The 15766-nt window shown below is 33.2% G+C and overlaps 1 protein-coding gene across 1 annotated transcript in view; it reads right to left on the reverse strand.

Annotated features, from left to right (window-relative positions):
* The window catches only part of LOC140750235 (phospholipase B1, membrane-associated), a 30609-nt gene extending 15835 nt beyond the window's left edge, over window positions 1-14774 (reverse strand). Inside the window, exon 1 of the mRNA XM_073083663.1 lies at window positions 14263-14774. Coding sequence (XP_072939764.1) covers window positions 14263-14343 — 81 coding nt within the window. The 5' untranslated portion in view covers window positions 14344-14774. The remainder of the gene's footprint in view (window positions 1-14262) is intronic.
* Window positions 14775-15766: the final 992 nt, after the last annotated feature.

Genomic DNA, 15766 nt, shown 5'->3' on the forward strand with positions numbered 1-15766 from the left:
CTTATGAAATCCGTGCAACTCTATGAAAAGACATGACAAGTGTACTAGGGTTACATAAAAACCGGTCGTTTAAGAATGTGATTCGTAGAAGGAGGTGTTGTCTCGGCTTGATCGCCGTAACAAAAATATGTTATGTTTCCTGAACGGTGGGAAAATATTTGTGTAATAAAAAAAAACATGACATACTGTATCATTTTTGTACAATACATATTACTAACATAAAATAACTCGCAACGTCTCTATGAAAAATATCGGATTTCAGTGTTAATTTGAACCCTATAGTATTTTTATTCATTAAATATTAAAAGCATGAAAATATTGAATCACTTTTACAGATTATCATCTTATAAATAAATAGCGTGGTTTTAAGTGTAAATTCAAAACAATGGTGAAACTTACTTAATAATTGTAATATGTTTTAAAACAAAAAGAAAATACCGTTAAACTTTTCGTGCTGTATAGATAATGAACCAAGAACAGAATGATGTTTAGATAGACAATAATAATAACGTAATCGTTGGTAAAATCTAGTCTAGCAGGAAACAGTGTCAGTGGCGCCAGGCTGTCTGCCGGACCAACCTGTTTTATTTTGGATTTTTTGTTTCGAGATCAAAACTGACATACTACTGTGTGCCATACTATGAGACTATATGAGAGTTATAATATCAGATCAGTATCTTCAAAGAATGTCTAAATCCATATTTAAAATATCTGAGAATCTATTGTATAACTACTCGTATAATGGTAATTCTTGTTGTTGGGAGCCCTAAAAACAACCCTTTTTTGCAAATACAACGCGGATTATCCTAATCTGCTATTCATGTATAAATATGACAACAACAACTAGTAACTACAAATTATAAAATATTTTTGTATATCAAAACCATATATTAGTAATAGTGTATATCCATAGTAGTGTATCTTATGAAACAACTCAATATATCTTGAAGGACAATAAGCCGATAAACAGTGATCAAAATAGCTTGTAACGTAATAATACGAGTATGTGCAAGAATATCCACTTCAATAGCCCCCAAATAGTACCGACACCACGACAAATTGTCCGATTTCTAAATAACATTGCAAGCTAAAGGATATCCTTAATGGATTATTGAGTCAATCTCTTAACTTGTCTATGAGCACTTAAAAACGTAGGTACATCTGTGTTCTGTACGTACTTCTAATTAAAATTCGTAAATAAGTGTCCGTCTGTAAATAATATGAAAACCAAAAACTTTGATGATATTTTACTATTTGACTGCCTTTCAATGTCTTTATATCCACAGTCTAATACGAAAAGTTTAGGGTGACATCGGCACATCACTTAGGAACAAAGTCAGAGACAGACGGAGCACAGATAGGACACCAATGGCGAAATGACGCCTATGACGCATAAGCCATGTAAAATGTATATGCTACATATAGCATATTCATTTTTTGCAGTGTATTTTATCAATATGCTTAGAGCAAACGTTTACGTTTTGTCGACGTCCGACAGCCCTTTCACGTAGCGTACACATTACATCTAAATTAATCTTAAATACATAAACCTAATCGGTAACTTAAAAAATTGAAGTTACGTACTTTCTTTCATAAAATAAAATGGAAAAGCTGATTGCGTAACGGAAATTTGTGTCAAACTGATTATATTCGAAAACGAGCGATTAATTAAATAGAGTCAACATGTTCATTCTGTAATAAATACATCCAGATGTGATAAAAGAGATCGTTATGCTAATGTTTCCTATTTGTATTGCTTAAAGTTGCTTAAGGCTTGTATTACAGTGGAAGTTAAGCGATATTAAGGGCGTGGTCATAAATAAATCAAACTCTTCTAATAATAAAATACTTGCAGCGTTTTTTGAAAAACTTCTTACCTGTACCTTAAACTCTAGTTAGATATATTGCATAGGTATAATTTGTTAAGTTATATTTTCTTAATTAATATGCTATGAATGTAAACACCTAACTTTTAGATAAATATTAGAATCTAAAATTGATAGGTAAATTCAGTATTCAGTCATATTATTTTTAGAAGTTGACGAGTCAACACAACTTAAACTGATTCATCTCATTAAATCATTACAATCGATTAAAGGAATAAATTATAAACTGAGAGATAACTATAATAGTTCTGCTATTAATGTAAAAGTAGCCTAAGAAAATAAAATTAATTAGTCGTTATTAATCAGAAAAAAAACGTACATGTTTTGGTAATATTTGATAAAAAAAACTGCAGATTAATTTGAATAGGTCTAGAGAAAATAAACTGAATTCTACTAGCCTTACCACAACACAAAGCGCGGCATACTAATCAGGAATACTTTGCGGTTATTGTGGTTGTATGCACTTGTAAAACTTTAACGAGAAAATAGGAACTGGTACTACGAACATAATGAAGTTTAATCTTTACTTTAAAATTCCTAACATCTTAAGTAAGTACAATTCTTTGTTTATACAAACTTATAGAAAAGTAATTGTAATTTTTTTTTACCACTGCCATGACCTAATTTTTAAAATCTTACTACATTACGATGTTGCAACCATATTTTTATTATCAAAGCGGTACCGCTAGACATTATATAGCACAAGCTATATCAAACAAATTCTCACAGAATTTTCAAGTAATTCGAGTTAAAAAACAATAATTATATCAATCTTTATTATATTTACATGTGTAAGTATAAGCGGTAACTCCTTAACGCATGTTAAAAAATAAACCATTAAATATTTTCTAAGTTTTTGTCAAGAATCATTTATCATCGATTTTATATTAAGCGCTAAGTATAATATTTACATAGGTATTAATATTTATTTACTAATAACATTACGAAAATCAATAAGTAATTATTATTTATTTTCCATCTTGCATTAATGTTAATTTAAAATAAACAATTTAATATATTCATATCTTACCGCAATTGGACATTACAAATATTTATAAGTAATCTTACATGTTAATATTTATTCGTTAAATATGTTTATGTTTGTTCCAACATGTATTAATTGACGGATGACCTTTAAATACCATAGTAAAATATGTATATGGTTGAAAGTAAGGTTTGTCGAAGGTTAGAAAAACAAGCATATTAAACATTAACCCTATATCATTAGTTCTATAAATAGTCATTTAGTAACGTAGCCTTCTTTTTTTGTCTATGAGGGGGAAACCTTCAAAAGGTACCCGAGGGCGTGGCAGCGACGCCGGGATTTTTACCGCAGTAAACCCCAAGGTGGCCGTCCTCAATGCTTGTTGGAGAGCTCTGGGATCTCCGACGGAACACAACCGGAGTTCTTCAAGCACGATGCCCCGATCGGGCTCTGCCCTGGGGGAGCACTTTTCGCTCCTTCCACACCATCAGGTGTTTACAACGGAATACGACCACACATAGCGCCGTCCTTCCCGGGGTTGCTTGCTGGACGGTTCGAGCTCCCACCCGCTCTGCGGACGGCAATCCGCTACCCCGAAACCCCCTTTTAGTCGCCTCTTACGACAGGCAGGGGATATCGTAGCCCTATTCTAGTCCCGGGACATTAGTGACGTAGCCTAATCTTTCACAAGTCCCTACTATAATATATTACTAGAACATAATACAATTATGCAAACTAAACATGCCTCAATGAGTATCAGTAATATTTGTACACAATATTAATTGTAGTAGTTATGCGTTTACCGTGACCACGTTCCATGCAACTGAATTTAAATATTGGTAATTCGAAATATTGACATGAATTGAACATACAGTATTTACATGTTACACGTTATAAGACATTTTTTGTTTTAAGATAGGCATCAATGCACCCCATCTGATGTTAAGTAGACACTGCCGTCCATTGATATCTATAATCAATCGCAAATAGTGGGGATGCCTTACTATCCTTGAGATTGGTTGGAATTCCTCCTTCCTTCCTTATTAATTAGGTTTCCTTCTCATTCTAAGAGGAGACCTATGCCCAGAAGGGTGTAATGGGTTGATGAAGAATGTTGATGAAGAATTAGGAATTGTCTCTCTGTTACTCTACACAGCAAACCAGAACACAGCAATGTTTAACACAGTAACCCAGTGCACAGTAACATTGTTGTATAAGGCAGAGATACACAGGTATTTTGATCAATTCGCGCCATTATTCTACACAAATTCTATTTAAAACCAAAAGCTCATAAGTTTCATTGAGCGCGTTGATGTCTTTTGGCCCAATGGAATGATAAATACTGTAATAATTTATATTTATGTCGGACATTGTACATACATATATTATTGTAATGTTATACCTGTTAAAGATTGTTGGATAACACAAATTAAAGGTCGAGTGAAAGTTTTTGCATTTTCGAATATGAGGGAAAGTGTACCATGTGTGGTGTGTAATTACAATCAGAGGAACAATCATAATAATTATGTTATGACGATTATTAGGATAAATATTAATTTAACATACGTCGTATACATGATTTTATTGCACAACTTCTTTATTTGGAATTACGAGTAATCTGCTACAAAAATGTGTGCCTAAAAATACATATAATATAAATTATAGTTAATCTCTTGTATTTGTTTTATGATGATACATGATATCTATTGGAATCAAATATAAGATGACACAACTACTTGCGTTATCAAATCATCTGGTTCGTGTTGGAATAGGCATTTAGAATTTCGAAAAATGCACGGTTACGTAAGCGATCATGGCACACATCATGAGAACTTTACCTTGACTCCGTGTAGAGAGCTTTCGTACGAATTCTAACTATGATGCGCCGTAGAAATTCGTAGATGTTATCATATAAAGTGCGATAGAATAGTCATCAAGCAGTATCTAGTGTTTTAGAGTTTACTACATATCGACCGAATAGATATGACCTATGTTATATGTCTCTACGTATATTTTAGTCATACTCATGTGGGTCTACTTCCAATAAATTATTCTCGATTTGATGGAAATATTACATAACGTGGCTTAAGTTGCCCTACAGTACAAATAATGAAGAACCTGTCAATAACAGAAGCAAACAGAAGAGTCATTATCGTCACCAACCCACTGCTGTCACACTACTGGGTACAGGTTTCCTCTAAGGAAAGGAAATGAATAAAAGTGTACTAAGTATCTAAGTGTACGGCAAATTTGCGTGAGTTATATTATCTACTATCAATACTTACGGGTTTTTTCCTTCAATTATTCAATTCAAAGCCCATATTATTATCATGCCTAAGAGAGCATCAATAAATCCTACTTGATTATAGTTTTTACGTTCGTCGAAAATTAAATATCAGTGAAGATGAATTATCTTTTGGTCTGGGCAAGTATGGGGCAATACATCCATTTGAGCATCAAATGCCAAAAATCTTTTTGTTCTGTTTTTGTTACCCAATCTTATTTGATATAAACGACTTTTTATTATTTTCTGGTGTGTGGTAATTATTTTCATCACATTCTTTACAACACACATTATTCAACATTTTTCTTAAATATACCGATGGGATATGTTGACCCTTCATTACAGATTTGGAGTGAACCAGAATTAGAGTATTGACCAATATGTTTCAGACTAGATAAAATAACTCTATCCGATACTTTGATATTAAATACATACAATAAACAATGAATTACTTAGGTATACAGTCATTATGCGCAGGCAGATTAATATATAATCTTTCCAATTGCCGTATAAAGCAGTAAAATGGTTATAAGTACAATTACCAGGTAACAAAACTATTAGCCATCGTAATCTTAACAAACTAAGTTAGTTACGAGGGCGGGTCTGACGTAAGAGCCCTATAGGTAAGTGGAGCAAGCACTGATACGCAGAACTTGTACCTAGCTATGGGATCCGGCGTTATATAAAACTTGCCTGGAAGCGCTTTGTGCGTAGTCAAAAATATTTTCAATAACAGTTTTATTACAATGGATATTACAAGTGACATAGACTTAATACAATAAATTTCAATTATTAAAAAATTTATTCGTCTTTATTTCATTTTATAAATTACACAGAAGACGACGGACTTCTTACAAGGAAATATGAAGTATAAAAATATATAGAGACCGAAAATAAATTGTATTATAGCAAGCACTATAAAAGAGTTTTCACTTAAACATAAGTATGTAAATGAACGCAATCACGTTGAATATTAATCAAACTAAAATAATTACACATTAATTAAAATCTTAGTGTTCATGGTAACATTTTTAGTTTTAGTATTTAATTGCCAAGGATATGTGGATTACAAAATATCTGAGTCAACTAATTTATTAGTGTTGGCATCACGAAATTTCCAGACAGTATGCAACGCGGATTTGAATGTTGCGTAACAAAGTCAAGGATCTTCCAGCGGGCTACATCTACGATGAAAGTGATCTTGCTCAACTTTATAAGGCACTCGATTACACGTTTACTAAACTGAGACGTTTTACTCGTATCTTTGCAACTTTTTCCACCATTTCGCGCTGGTGCGGCGCTGGGATTTCGGGATGGAACTAACACATGACCATCCACTGTTTAGATGAATAATAATTAATAGATATTAGATGAATAATATAACGACCTATTTGTGAGGTTATGACTATAGATGGTACATCTAGCTGAGAGCTTCAATTATTATAATAAGTTGAGTTTTAATAGTTTATAATAAGAAGAATATAGATCCTTCATTCGTTTTAAAACTCCAACAAAACATTAACATTTATTATTTCACTTACAGTATCAAACATTATTTTGCATTCAGAAACTTGTGATTTCTATAAGTTCTATGACACATAAGTACCGTCATACATGTAAAGCTAGGCTGGGTTCCTAGTTCATATAATGATGTTTTACAATCGGTTTTAGTAGTTTGCTGCAGTTGATAAGTCCTCAGCTTCAGTCTAGATATATATACTCGTATTAAAATATATTATGCACGAGGGCTTGAACTGAGTTTATCTTAACTCACGTAACGAAGAATTTGTACTTTAAAGGTCGAACCCCAGGCTTCAATAAAAGCCTCGTATATAATAAATATCATAAATTATGAGTTTTACAGCTCTATAAACAATTTAAGAATTAAAAGTTTAAACTAAAAATGTAGATATTGGCGCATATATTTCATTTTGACTTCTTGGGGTCAATGATCTGTTTGCCTTTCTCTGACGTCGGCTTAATATTTATTAATGAAGAATGCTGCAACCTCAAATTTTAATTATTCCTTCTCGATAAAACCTGTTACGTAAACATAGTAATGAGCTTTGAAATCGATGACGGAATTAAATGGAACTTGCTAACTTCTGTAACGTTAACTAGAACAAGTTCAATGTAATTTATAAATAAACAACATTAACTGTCCGACCAAACAGAAATCATTTTGATATCTGAATTCTGACGAACAAGGTTCTGGGTTTTGATATTCGTCTTTATTTATGGCAGCCACGACACAAAAAAAATAATAGGTGTGGAGAGAGTTATTATACAAATTTGTACCTATTATGGGTAAAACTTATATAGATACGATGAATGAATTAAACAATGTATAAGAAAATATAATTAATCATGTTTTCAATTCGGATCATTCGATTACAAATGTGCTCAGCTCAGGTCTTCATCTTTGCATATATAAGTAGTTTGATGGATAACTTGTCGAACAAGTGGCAACTACCTTAAATAAATTTGTTGAAATTTTGATTCATAGTCTATACTTATAATAGTTCTAGACTGCACCAAAACTCAATTAATTTAAATATTCAGTGCAGATCGATCGATTAATTTAAATTTTTAATGAGTCAGTCATAACAGATTCAACCGTCACTTTTTGCAACATATTATTTAACTCTAGATTGGAAATATACCGCTGACACATTCTCGTAAAATAATGTTAAATAATTCTCGTAAAATTGGAAGTCACAAAACAGCTTGCAGTCCACCTGATAATATGTGGTAATTGCAGACATTTATAATTAACTTTTAGTATGATCGGAGTCTTACCAAAGATGCGTTACTACCTGTGAAAACCAGCTTAAAACTTTTCATGTAGGTAAATTTCTGTGGCTTAAAACACCATTGAAAGCAGAACTCACTGCTTAATACATTTGGTTTTATAACATTGTTGTAGTAGACGAGATGGCCATCCACGAACACCTAATCTAACTGGATCACAGTATTGCCATTCCCTAGTACTAAGAGGGCCGTCTCATCATACGTGAGTCAGGTGACACCCAAATCCTTCAAACAAAATGCTACAAAGGCAAGAAAACTGCATCATACTGGATATTTTTTTATCGGATTTGGATATTTTTTTGGATTTTGTTGCAACTACAAAGGTTACCACTACATAAACATACTGAAAGTGCACTTTACACATATAAATTGAAGTGTTGTTACTCCACATTTGTAATAACAAGTAAGCTCCTAATTAAACTACTAAGCTACTAAGCAAATAACCTACTCCTAAATTCTAATAAAACTAAATGTATTAAATTTATGCTACCAAATGTAAGGAGTATGGGGATGAGTGTCGCTCTAAATGGTGAGACTTTGCAATCTGTCAATGAAACTGTTTTCTTGGGGATAACCATTGATTCTAAACTCCAGTGGGGTCCTCACATCTCTGCTTTGTCCAACAGACTTAGTACTGCAGCTTTTGCAGTCAGAAGAATTAGACAGTTAACAGACATCCCCACTGCCAGGCTTGTCTATTTCAGTTAATTTCACAGCATTATGTCTTATGGCATTCTGCTGTGGGTAGTGCTGCTGACATAGACTCTATATTTACTATTCAAAAAAGAGCAATAAGGTCAATATATAGTCTGCGACGTGGTGAATTCCTAAGAGAACTGCTTCCCACTATTAACATATTGACGGTACATAGTCAATACATCTATGAAAATATTATGTATATAAGAAAACATACTGATATGTTTGAAAAAAATAGTAACCACCATAACTTTAATACTAGAAATAGAAATAAATTAGCAATTCCTAAACATAGATTATGCAAGGTGGCTAGATCTTTCATGGGTAACTGTATTCGCTACTACAATAAAATACCTGACCACATTTTGAATCTCACAGACAAAAAAGTTCAAACATGTCGTTAAACAAACGCTATGTAAAAAAGCGTACTATAAACTAAGTGATTATTTGACTGACAAAACGGTGTGGTTTGAAGTAGTTCTAGCTCCACATGTACCATTAGGTTAAGTTTAACATTGTAAAATCCATTTTTTTTAAAAGATGTGTGTTATGGAGTTTCTTTCACCGCTTCTTCTCCATAACGAAACACCTTGTGAAGTGGTGGTAGTTTGACATTCAAAAAGTGCTCTGTAAAGAAACTATTTTGAATAAAAAAAAATGATTTGATTTGATTTGATTAAACAGGTAGAGAAAACCACCGCGCTTTACGAGTGGCGTTTCCAGATGCAGCCCAGATTTAGCAAGTGATCATTTATCTGTTACCGCAACGCCACAGATTAGATATAAGGTCTAAAGCTACAAAATACACTATTAGCCAATACGTGATCAATAACCGTGGTCAGTCGAGTTTCTTTAATCGATGGTCTTGGTTTTATATTAATTAACGAGCTGTGCTCCACGGTTTTACCCGCGTTTAAATATTAACACTTATGAAATTTAATAACCTTTGCGCGATCTTTATTTTTTGTTTGAGTTACTTCTAAGATCACCTTACTGTCATTCAAAGTATCAAAAGCTATTTAACCGTTTCGGACATTAGCCGAAATAAAACCACAGACAGATAGACAAAAACTTAATAATTATTTGTTTAACGTACCTACCGTATATAAATTCACACGTATCAAGTATAAACTGTTAATTTGAAATTACAATCAGACACTCCTATTTTATTTATTTGTATAAAAAATATCGATGTGTTGTCAAATGCCTAGAGATTACAAAAAGATAACATTTTTGGCAATAGAAATAATTAATCGAAAATTAATTATGGCATTAATATGCAAATTATTTATTTCTTACCTAACCAAATGTAATTTAGGCATACGCGTATATGTGTTATATGAAAATACATTACAGAGTTAACTTAATTATCTGCAAGTCATGTTGAACAGGTGATGAAAATTTATAATTTATTTAACTAAATAAGTAGAACTAATTCCAAAGATTTCATGCTGCCACATGAAAACATAAATGAATAATAACTGAGGTTTTATTTAAACATTTCATTGCCATGTGCAAAATTTAACCGTGATTCTAACATGTTCAGACTTTTTGAGATGATTCGCAAAAATAAAAGTAAATACTTAGACTTGCATACTTTTTGGCAGCCGTTCGAAAACGACGTACTACTTAGTGAAGTATACACATTTTCATTTTGGTCACAATAAAATGAGTACATACTCGTAGTAAAGTTTCAAAATAGCTTTATTATTTAGATTTTGTCACCGATTTCACCGCCGAGATCAACTGATAAACACCTTTGTACATAAATATTTATACAGCGACGTATTCGTGATCTTTCTGTATACGATATACACTCTTGTTAACAATAGATTACATATTAGTCATACTCCTCTATTGTTCGGACAATTCCCCGTTGATGGTTTTATAGATGTAAAATATTTATGCTCTAAGGAAATGTTAGCCGATTTATTAACCAAACCATTGTCAAAAGAAATTCACAATAATTTTGTAAGTCAATTGTTCAAAGGTTAAGTTAGTTGTTTTTAAAGATCTATTGTTATGTTGTATTGAGATTGTTAAAGTGTAAAGCGACACATAGTATAATTTATATTGGTTTAAGGGCTAGTGTTGAAGATACATATATAAACTCAATGTAAATTAATTTACTTTTAAATATATCTATGTGTCACTCTTTGATTTGATCAGTCTGTCTGTCAAGTGTATGTATAATGTAGTGTACAGATTCCAAGTAATATATCGTGATTAATCCTGCAAGTTCGTTTATATTATCCTATAACTCCTTCACCCGTTTTATAAAGTAGAAGAAATTTAAACAAAAACGTATTTCATGGGTCATTTTGCAATAACGTATCATCACTGTATTATTTGTACTGTTACATAGGTTAGGAGTCCAAATTAAAAATGTTAGTCTCACTGTTGGACACCGGTTTCTTGCTTCTTCGAAGACTTGGGAAGCCCTAGACTATAAGACTCTATGTCCTAGGGCATACTACACTACCCTCTACTACTCATATCACATTGATAAAGATCGGTACTGGTGCCTGAACATGCCTTCCGAAGCACGAAAGGGGTTTAAAATTTTTGCTATTACATAATAGTCTACGCACACACATCCAACTCCCGACCGCGTCTGATGCATACTTAATGTACAAAGTCATGACCTAGACAAGTCGCACCTGTGCGAACCAAAAGATAAGTTGTTTTCTTTCGCGTGAAATTAAAGTTTAAAAAAGTGATAAGACACAAGTCATGTATAAGCGTTTGGAATACGTAACGATCTAGAGACGGACAATTCTATTAGGTATATTCTCCTCGTGTTGCGTACGTTTCAGGGTAATAAAATGATATTTAGCATAAATGTTTATTCACCCAGTTGTTCTGACCCAGATTATTACGGGACTTCTGTGGACTCTACATTATGATAGCATTTGCATGGTCTTACGCTTTTACCTTAGTCTACCAGCTCGCGCTTGGCCATCGTTGTAGACAATAGCCTGCTCCCTCTCACTTTAAGAGAAGATCTGTGCCCAGCAGTGGGGCAATAATGACTTGACGATGACCTGAGTATGAACCTAAATGTTACTGAAACTTAATGATGTTGGTAAATTTATTTTAAACTAACTAGGTTAATTAATGAATATTTGTTGCTTAAACATTTATGTTCTCTCATTATTTTATAATTTATCTTTATTTCTGTCATTAAGCTACTTCACGTTATTGTTTGTTGTAACTTCTGTCTTACTTTTATATTTGTGTACCATTACACTCCGAAATGGCTGTATTTTTTTTCTAGGAAACATACAATAGATGCATATGTCATGCTCTATGCATACTGAAGAAGATGCCTTAAGTAAATAAAACAATAAAAAATATTGTTCCAAAATAAAAATACCTATTTATATCATCCATTCGGTATCATCTAAGTCAGGTTTTATATAAATTAGTTATTTTATAGTTAACATATTTTCGTAATAATCCATTATATTGGCTAATCAGGTAGATGGGTCAGTCACAATTAACAAAATAATGTTACTTTTCACACTTTTACTAGTATCCGGCTTAAGATTAGCACATAGATAAAAAGAACTTGATTTGTTTATGCAATAATAGTATAACATGTATATGCATATGCAGTACAACCAACGATATGCATGTAGCCAATGCCTATATATGCCTATAACATACTCTAAACAAAACTAATTAATGAAGAGTTCAAAATCATTCTCAATATTGATAGATTTTTACAGTTCGATTGCGATTGCGTTACAACCATACTTTTTTAGTCCTATTTGAAAAGTGGTAAGATGTGTAAGGCACGCTGATTGAATCCTCAGGGATATCAACGCCCCTATGATCATTTTCAGGTAGGATTTCAGTCTTTGTCCCTGTAGTTCCGGGACTAGAATAGGGCTACGGTATCCCCTGCCTGTCGTAGGACGCGACTAAAAGAGGGCTTCCGGGGTTGCGGGCGGCAAGAGTGGGAGCTCGAACCGTCCAGCAAGCGACCCCGGGAAGGACGTCGGTATGTGTGGTCGCATACCGTCGTAAACACTACATGATGTGGGAGGAGCGAAAACTGCTCCCCCAGGGTAGAGCCCGTTGGGCATCGCGCTTGGAGGGCTCCGGTTGTGTTCTGTTGGAGATCCCAGAGTTCTCCAACAAGCGTTGAGGACGGCCACCGGGGTGTTTTAGTGCGGTAAAAATCCCACATAACCCGGCGTCGCTCCCACGTCGTCGGGTGCCTTTTGAAGGTTTCCCCCTCGAGAAAAAAAAAGCATTTCAGTCTTATATGGAGCTTCTTACGTTAGTAGTGAGATTGTTTCCTAATCCAAAATTATATCAAAATATGCGTTACGACCTCATCGTAAAGTTATCCACCTATTTTGAGTGAAACGAATGACACAATATTATTTATTACTATTACTTGACTTTATTACGATTTTTAGATGACCCAGTTCTTCTTAATGCTCCATTATCATTATGCGATTTTACAGTTGACAGCACAATTTCAAAAGAAATTATTCATGTGCTCTTGAAATCACATTGTATTGAATCGATGCATTCACTCGGAAAATAGTGATAATGTGATAATTATTTTTTACTATAGAAGTATTATCGTCCCACTTAAAGCCACGATTCTCCTCTCAGAATCAAATGGCGAACAATGCAATAAAAATTGGCGATTTTTTCGCGGTTTCGTACATTTTTACTCTTTTTTCCTCAAAATGCGTGCGGAATTGAGTAATATCTCACTTCAGATGTATCAAGTCTTTTTAATTTAAACCCGGCAAACAATTGCTACAGGAAAATTAATTCATTCATTCTATTATTTTTAACAGACTTCGAAAAGGAAGAAGTTCTCGTATTCGGCTGTATGGTTTATATCGCTATCTGCAACTACAATATCTATCTTACACTACAACTAAGTATTACAATATATTTATTTCATTATGAATATGGCTACATCATAAATAAGCTCGTTTACGTGGTTCCATAGAAGTGTAGCCCATAAAATAGAATGTTGCGTATAATGTGGCGGTTATGCTGTAACTTGTAGCGAACATTATTTGACTTTTAAATGTATTTTTATGCAAACCAGAGGTGAATAAACCGATCTGGCTGTAACGTGAATGATGTGAAATTTGACGACTAACCAAAGTTTGAGAAGCAGTCAAGCTTAGTCATATATGTATGTAGGTTATAAAGGGTATCTCATACTGAAGGTTCAGGCTTCGAATCACAAAAGTTTTGTTTCTTTTACAGACACACAGTAAATGAGTTAATTTAAGAAAGTTCAGTCAGTCAAGGAGTTAATTTAACAAGTTGATTTGCGTTCTTTTTGGGTTTAAGTTCTTATGTTCCTCGTACAGCTCTCTCCCTATAACTCAGAGAGGCTTAGAACATACTTCACCACGCTGTTACAATGCAGTTAGTAAATATTTTTATGCGATTAAAGTAGTTCACATGCATCTATCCGATGATAGGTATGTGGTTACTTCTGCACATGAACATTTCTGGCCAACTTATATAGGGTTTCTACATGATGCCCACTTCAGGCCCTGAACAACACTTCTGAATAAGTAGAGATATATTTTTTTTACTTATTTTACACTTACCACATTGCTTAAGTTTACGAAGCTGATGTTTGTAGCGATAACTTCGCTTAGCAGCAACAATAGTCCAACGGCCACCCACATGGTGACCACATCACGCCACCACACCACACAAGTCCAAAATTATAAAACAGAAATAGACATCACCGAAACCATTGAAACATTACATTATTATTATTTTTATTATTTATTATTTTTAAACAAGTTTAAAAAAGGCGCGCACTGTTTTGTTTATTATTTCAATCCTAACTTTATTTTTTATTAAAAATAATCTACCTTTTTTTTATTAAAAATAAATATTAAAAATAAATGTAACAGATTTACGAAATTTGCCTAATTTTTATTTAATAAAAAAACACATTAAATTTTTATAACAATTCTCAATAAAACATTACTGTGAAGCGATGTGCCACCAAAACGCAACTATTTATAATCTGTTGTTATTTTTTTAAACGCGCGTGATCGTACGCGCGTGGTGCGATAGTGCCGGCGCATGCGCGCGACGCGGCGCGTACCGTTGCCCAACGCCGTATCAGCGCTTCTCGAACCGGCGTGACGACGTATCCCCGCTTATCAGCTACCTGTTGTCTAATTAGCGACACCTAATCAATCAATCATTAGGGTCTAATCCGACTCTGGGCCCAGGGCTGGCGTTGAATTCGGTTTGGGGGGTCAATACCAGGATCTTATGTTATTTTATTTTAAATTTATAGCTTTTAGTTTTGAACATTAAATTTCCTGAAATTAAAAGGATTAGTCATAGATTAGTAATGGGATTAGTGTTATCACACGGATATAATTTTAATTCTGAAATTTTAAATTTTATTATCTTGATACTAATAAATAAATATGTGTATTAAAATAATTTTTGGCCCTACTAAACTGGCAAAAGTTTAAGTAATTCTATATAAACGTTGAACAACTCACTAAAGTTATCGTATTTCCTTTAGTTTATTTAAAAACCTTGAGCCTAGATGCACATTTTGTTACTAAGGCTTCATAGACGCAACTACTTTAGAATCTTTACATTAAGTACGTATACAGAGTGTTAATTTAGTTATGTGTTGAGTAAAACCTGTGGTAAAACCACAAGCCGAATTATACGGCAGCCCTACTTCTACAGCACATGACTGCATACTTACATCCTACTTAACATAATATTTCACTAATTAAGAATTGGAAATGTATCCGCTTAAAAGAATGTCGAGGGTCATGCCTGTTCTTTTTTTAAATCAAAATCTTGGAGGTATTGCGTAACTTTTCACTGGAACAAAGTTTCAGAATAAAAATTAATTAATATACCTTATTTTGCATCTCAAATTAAAAATAAAATATAATAATGCCCTTGGTTAACATTTACATTTTTTGTTATGATAATTTTCTTAACGGATTTGTTGATGATTTGAATAATATTAGGTAGATATTATTGGAACTTAAACAAAAATTGATCATGAACTCGATTAGTGAGGATGCGTAAAAGCTGACAAGACGTAGTATCAATAAATAA

The sequence above is a fragment of the Epargyreus clarus genome, unplaced genomic scaffold (genome assembly GCF_041222505.1).
Source record: "Epargyreus clarus isolate Ecla_fem2 unplaced genomic scaffold, WU_Ecla_fem_2.2 ptg000019l, whole genome shotgun sequence".
Lineage (NCBI taxonomy): Eukaryota > Metazoa > Arthropoda > Insecta > Lepidoptera > Hesperiidae > Epargyreus > Epargyreus clarus.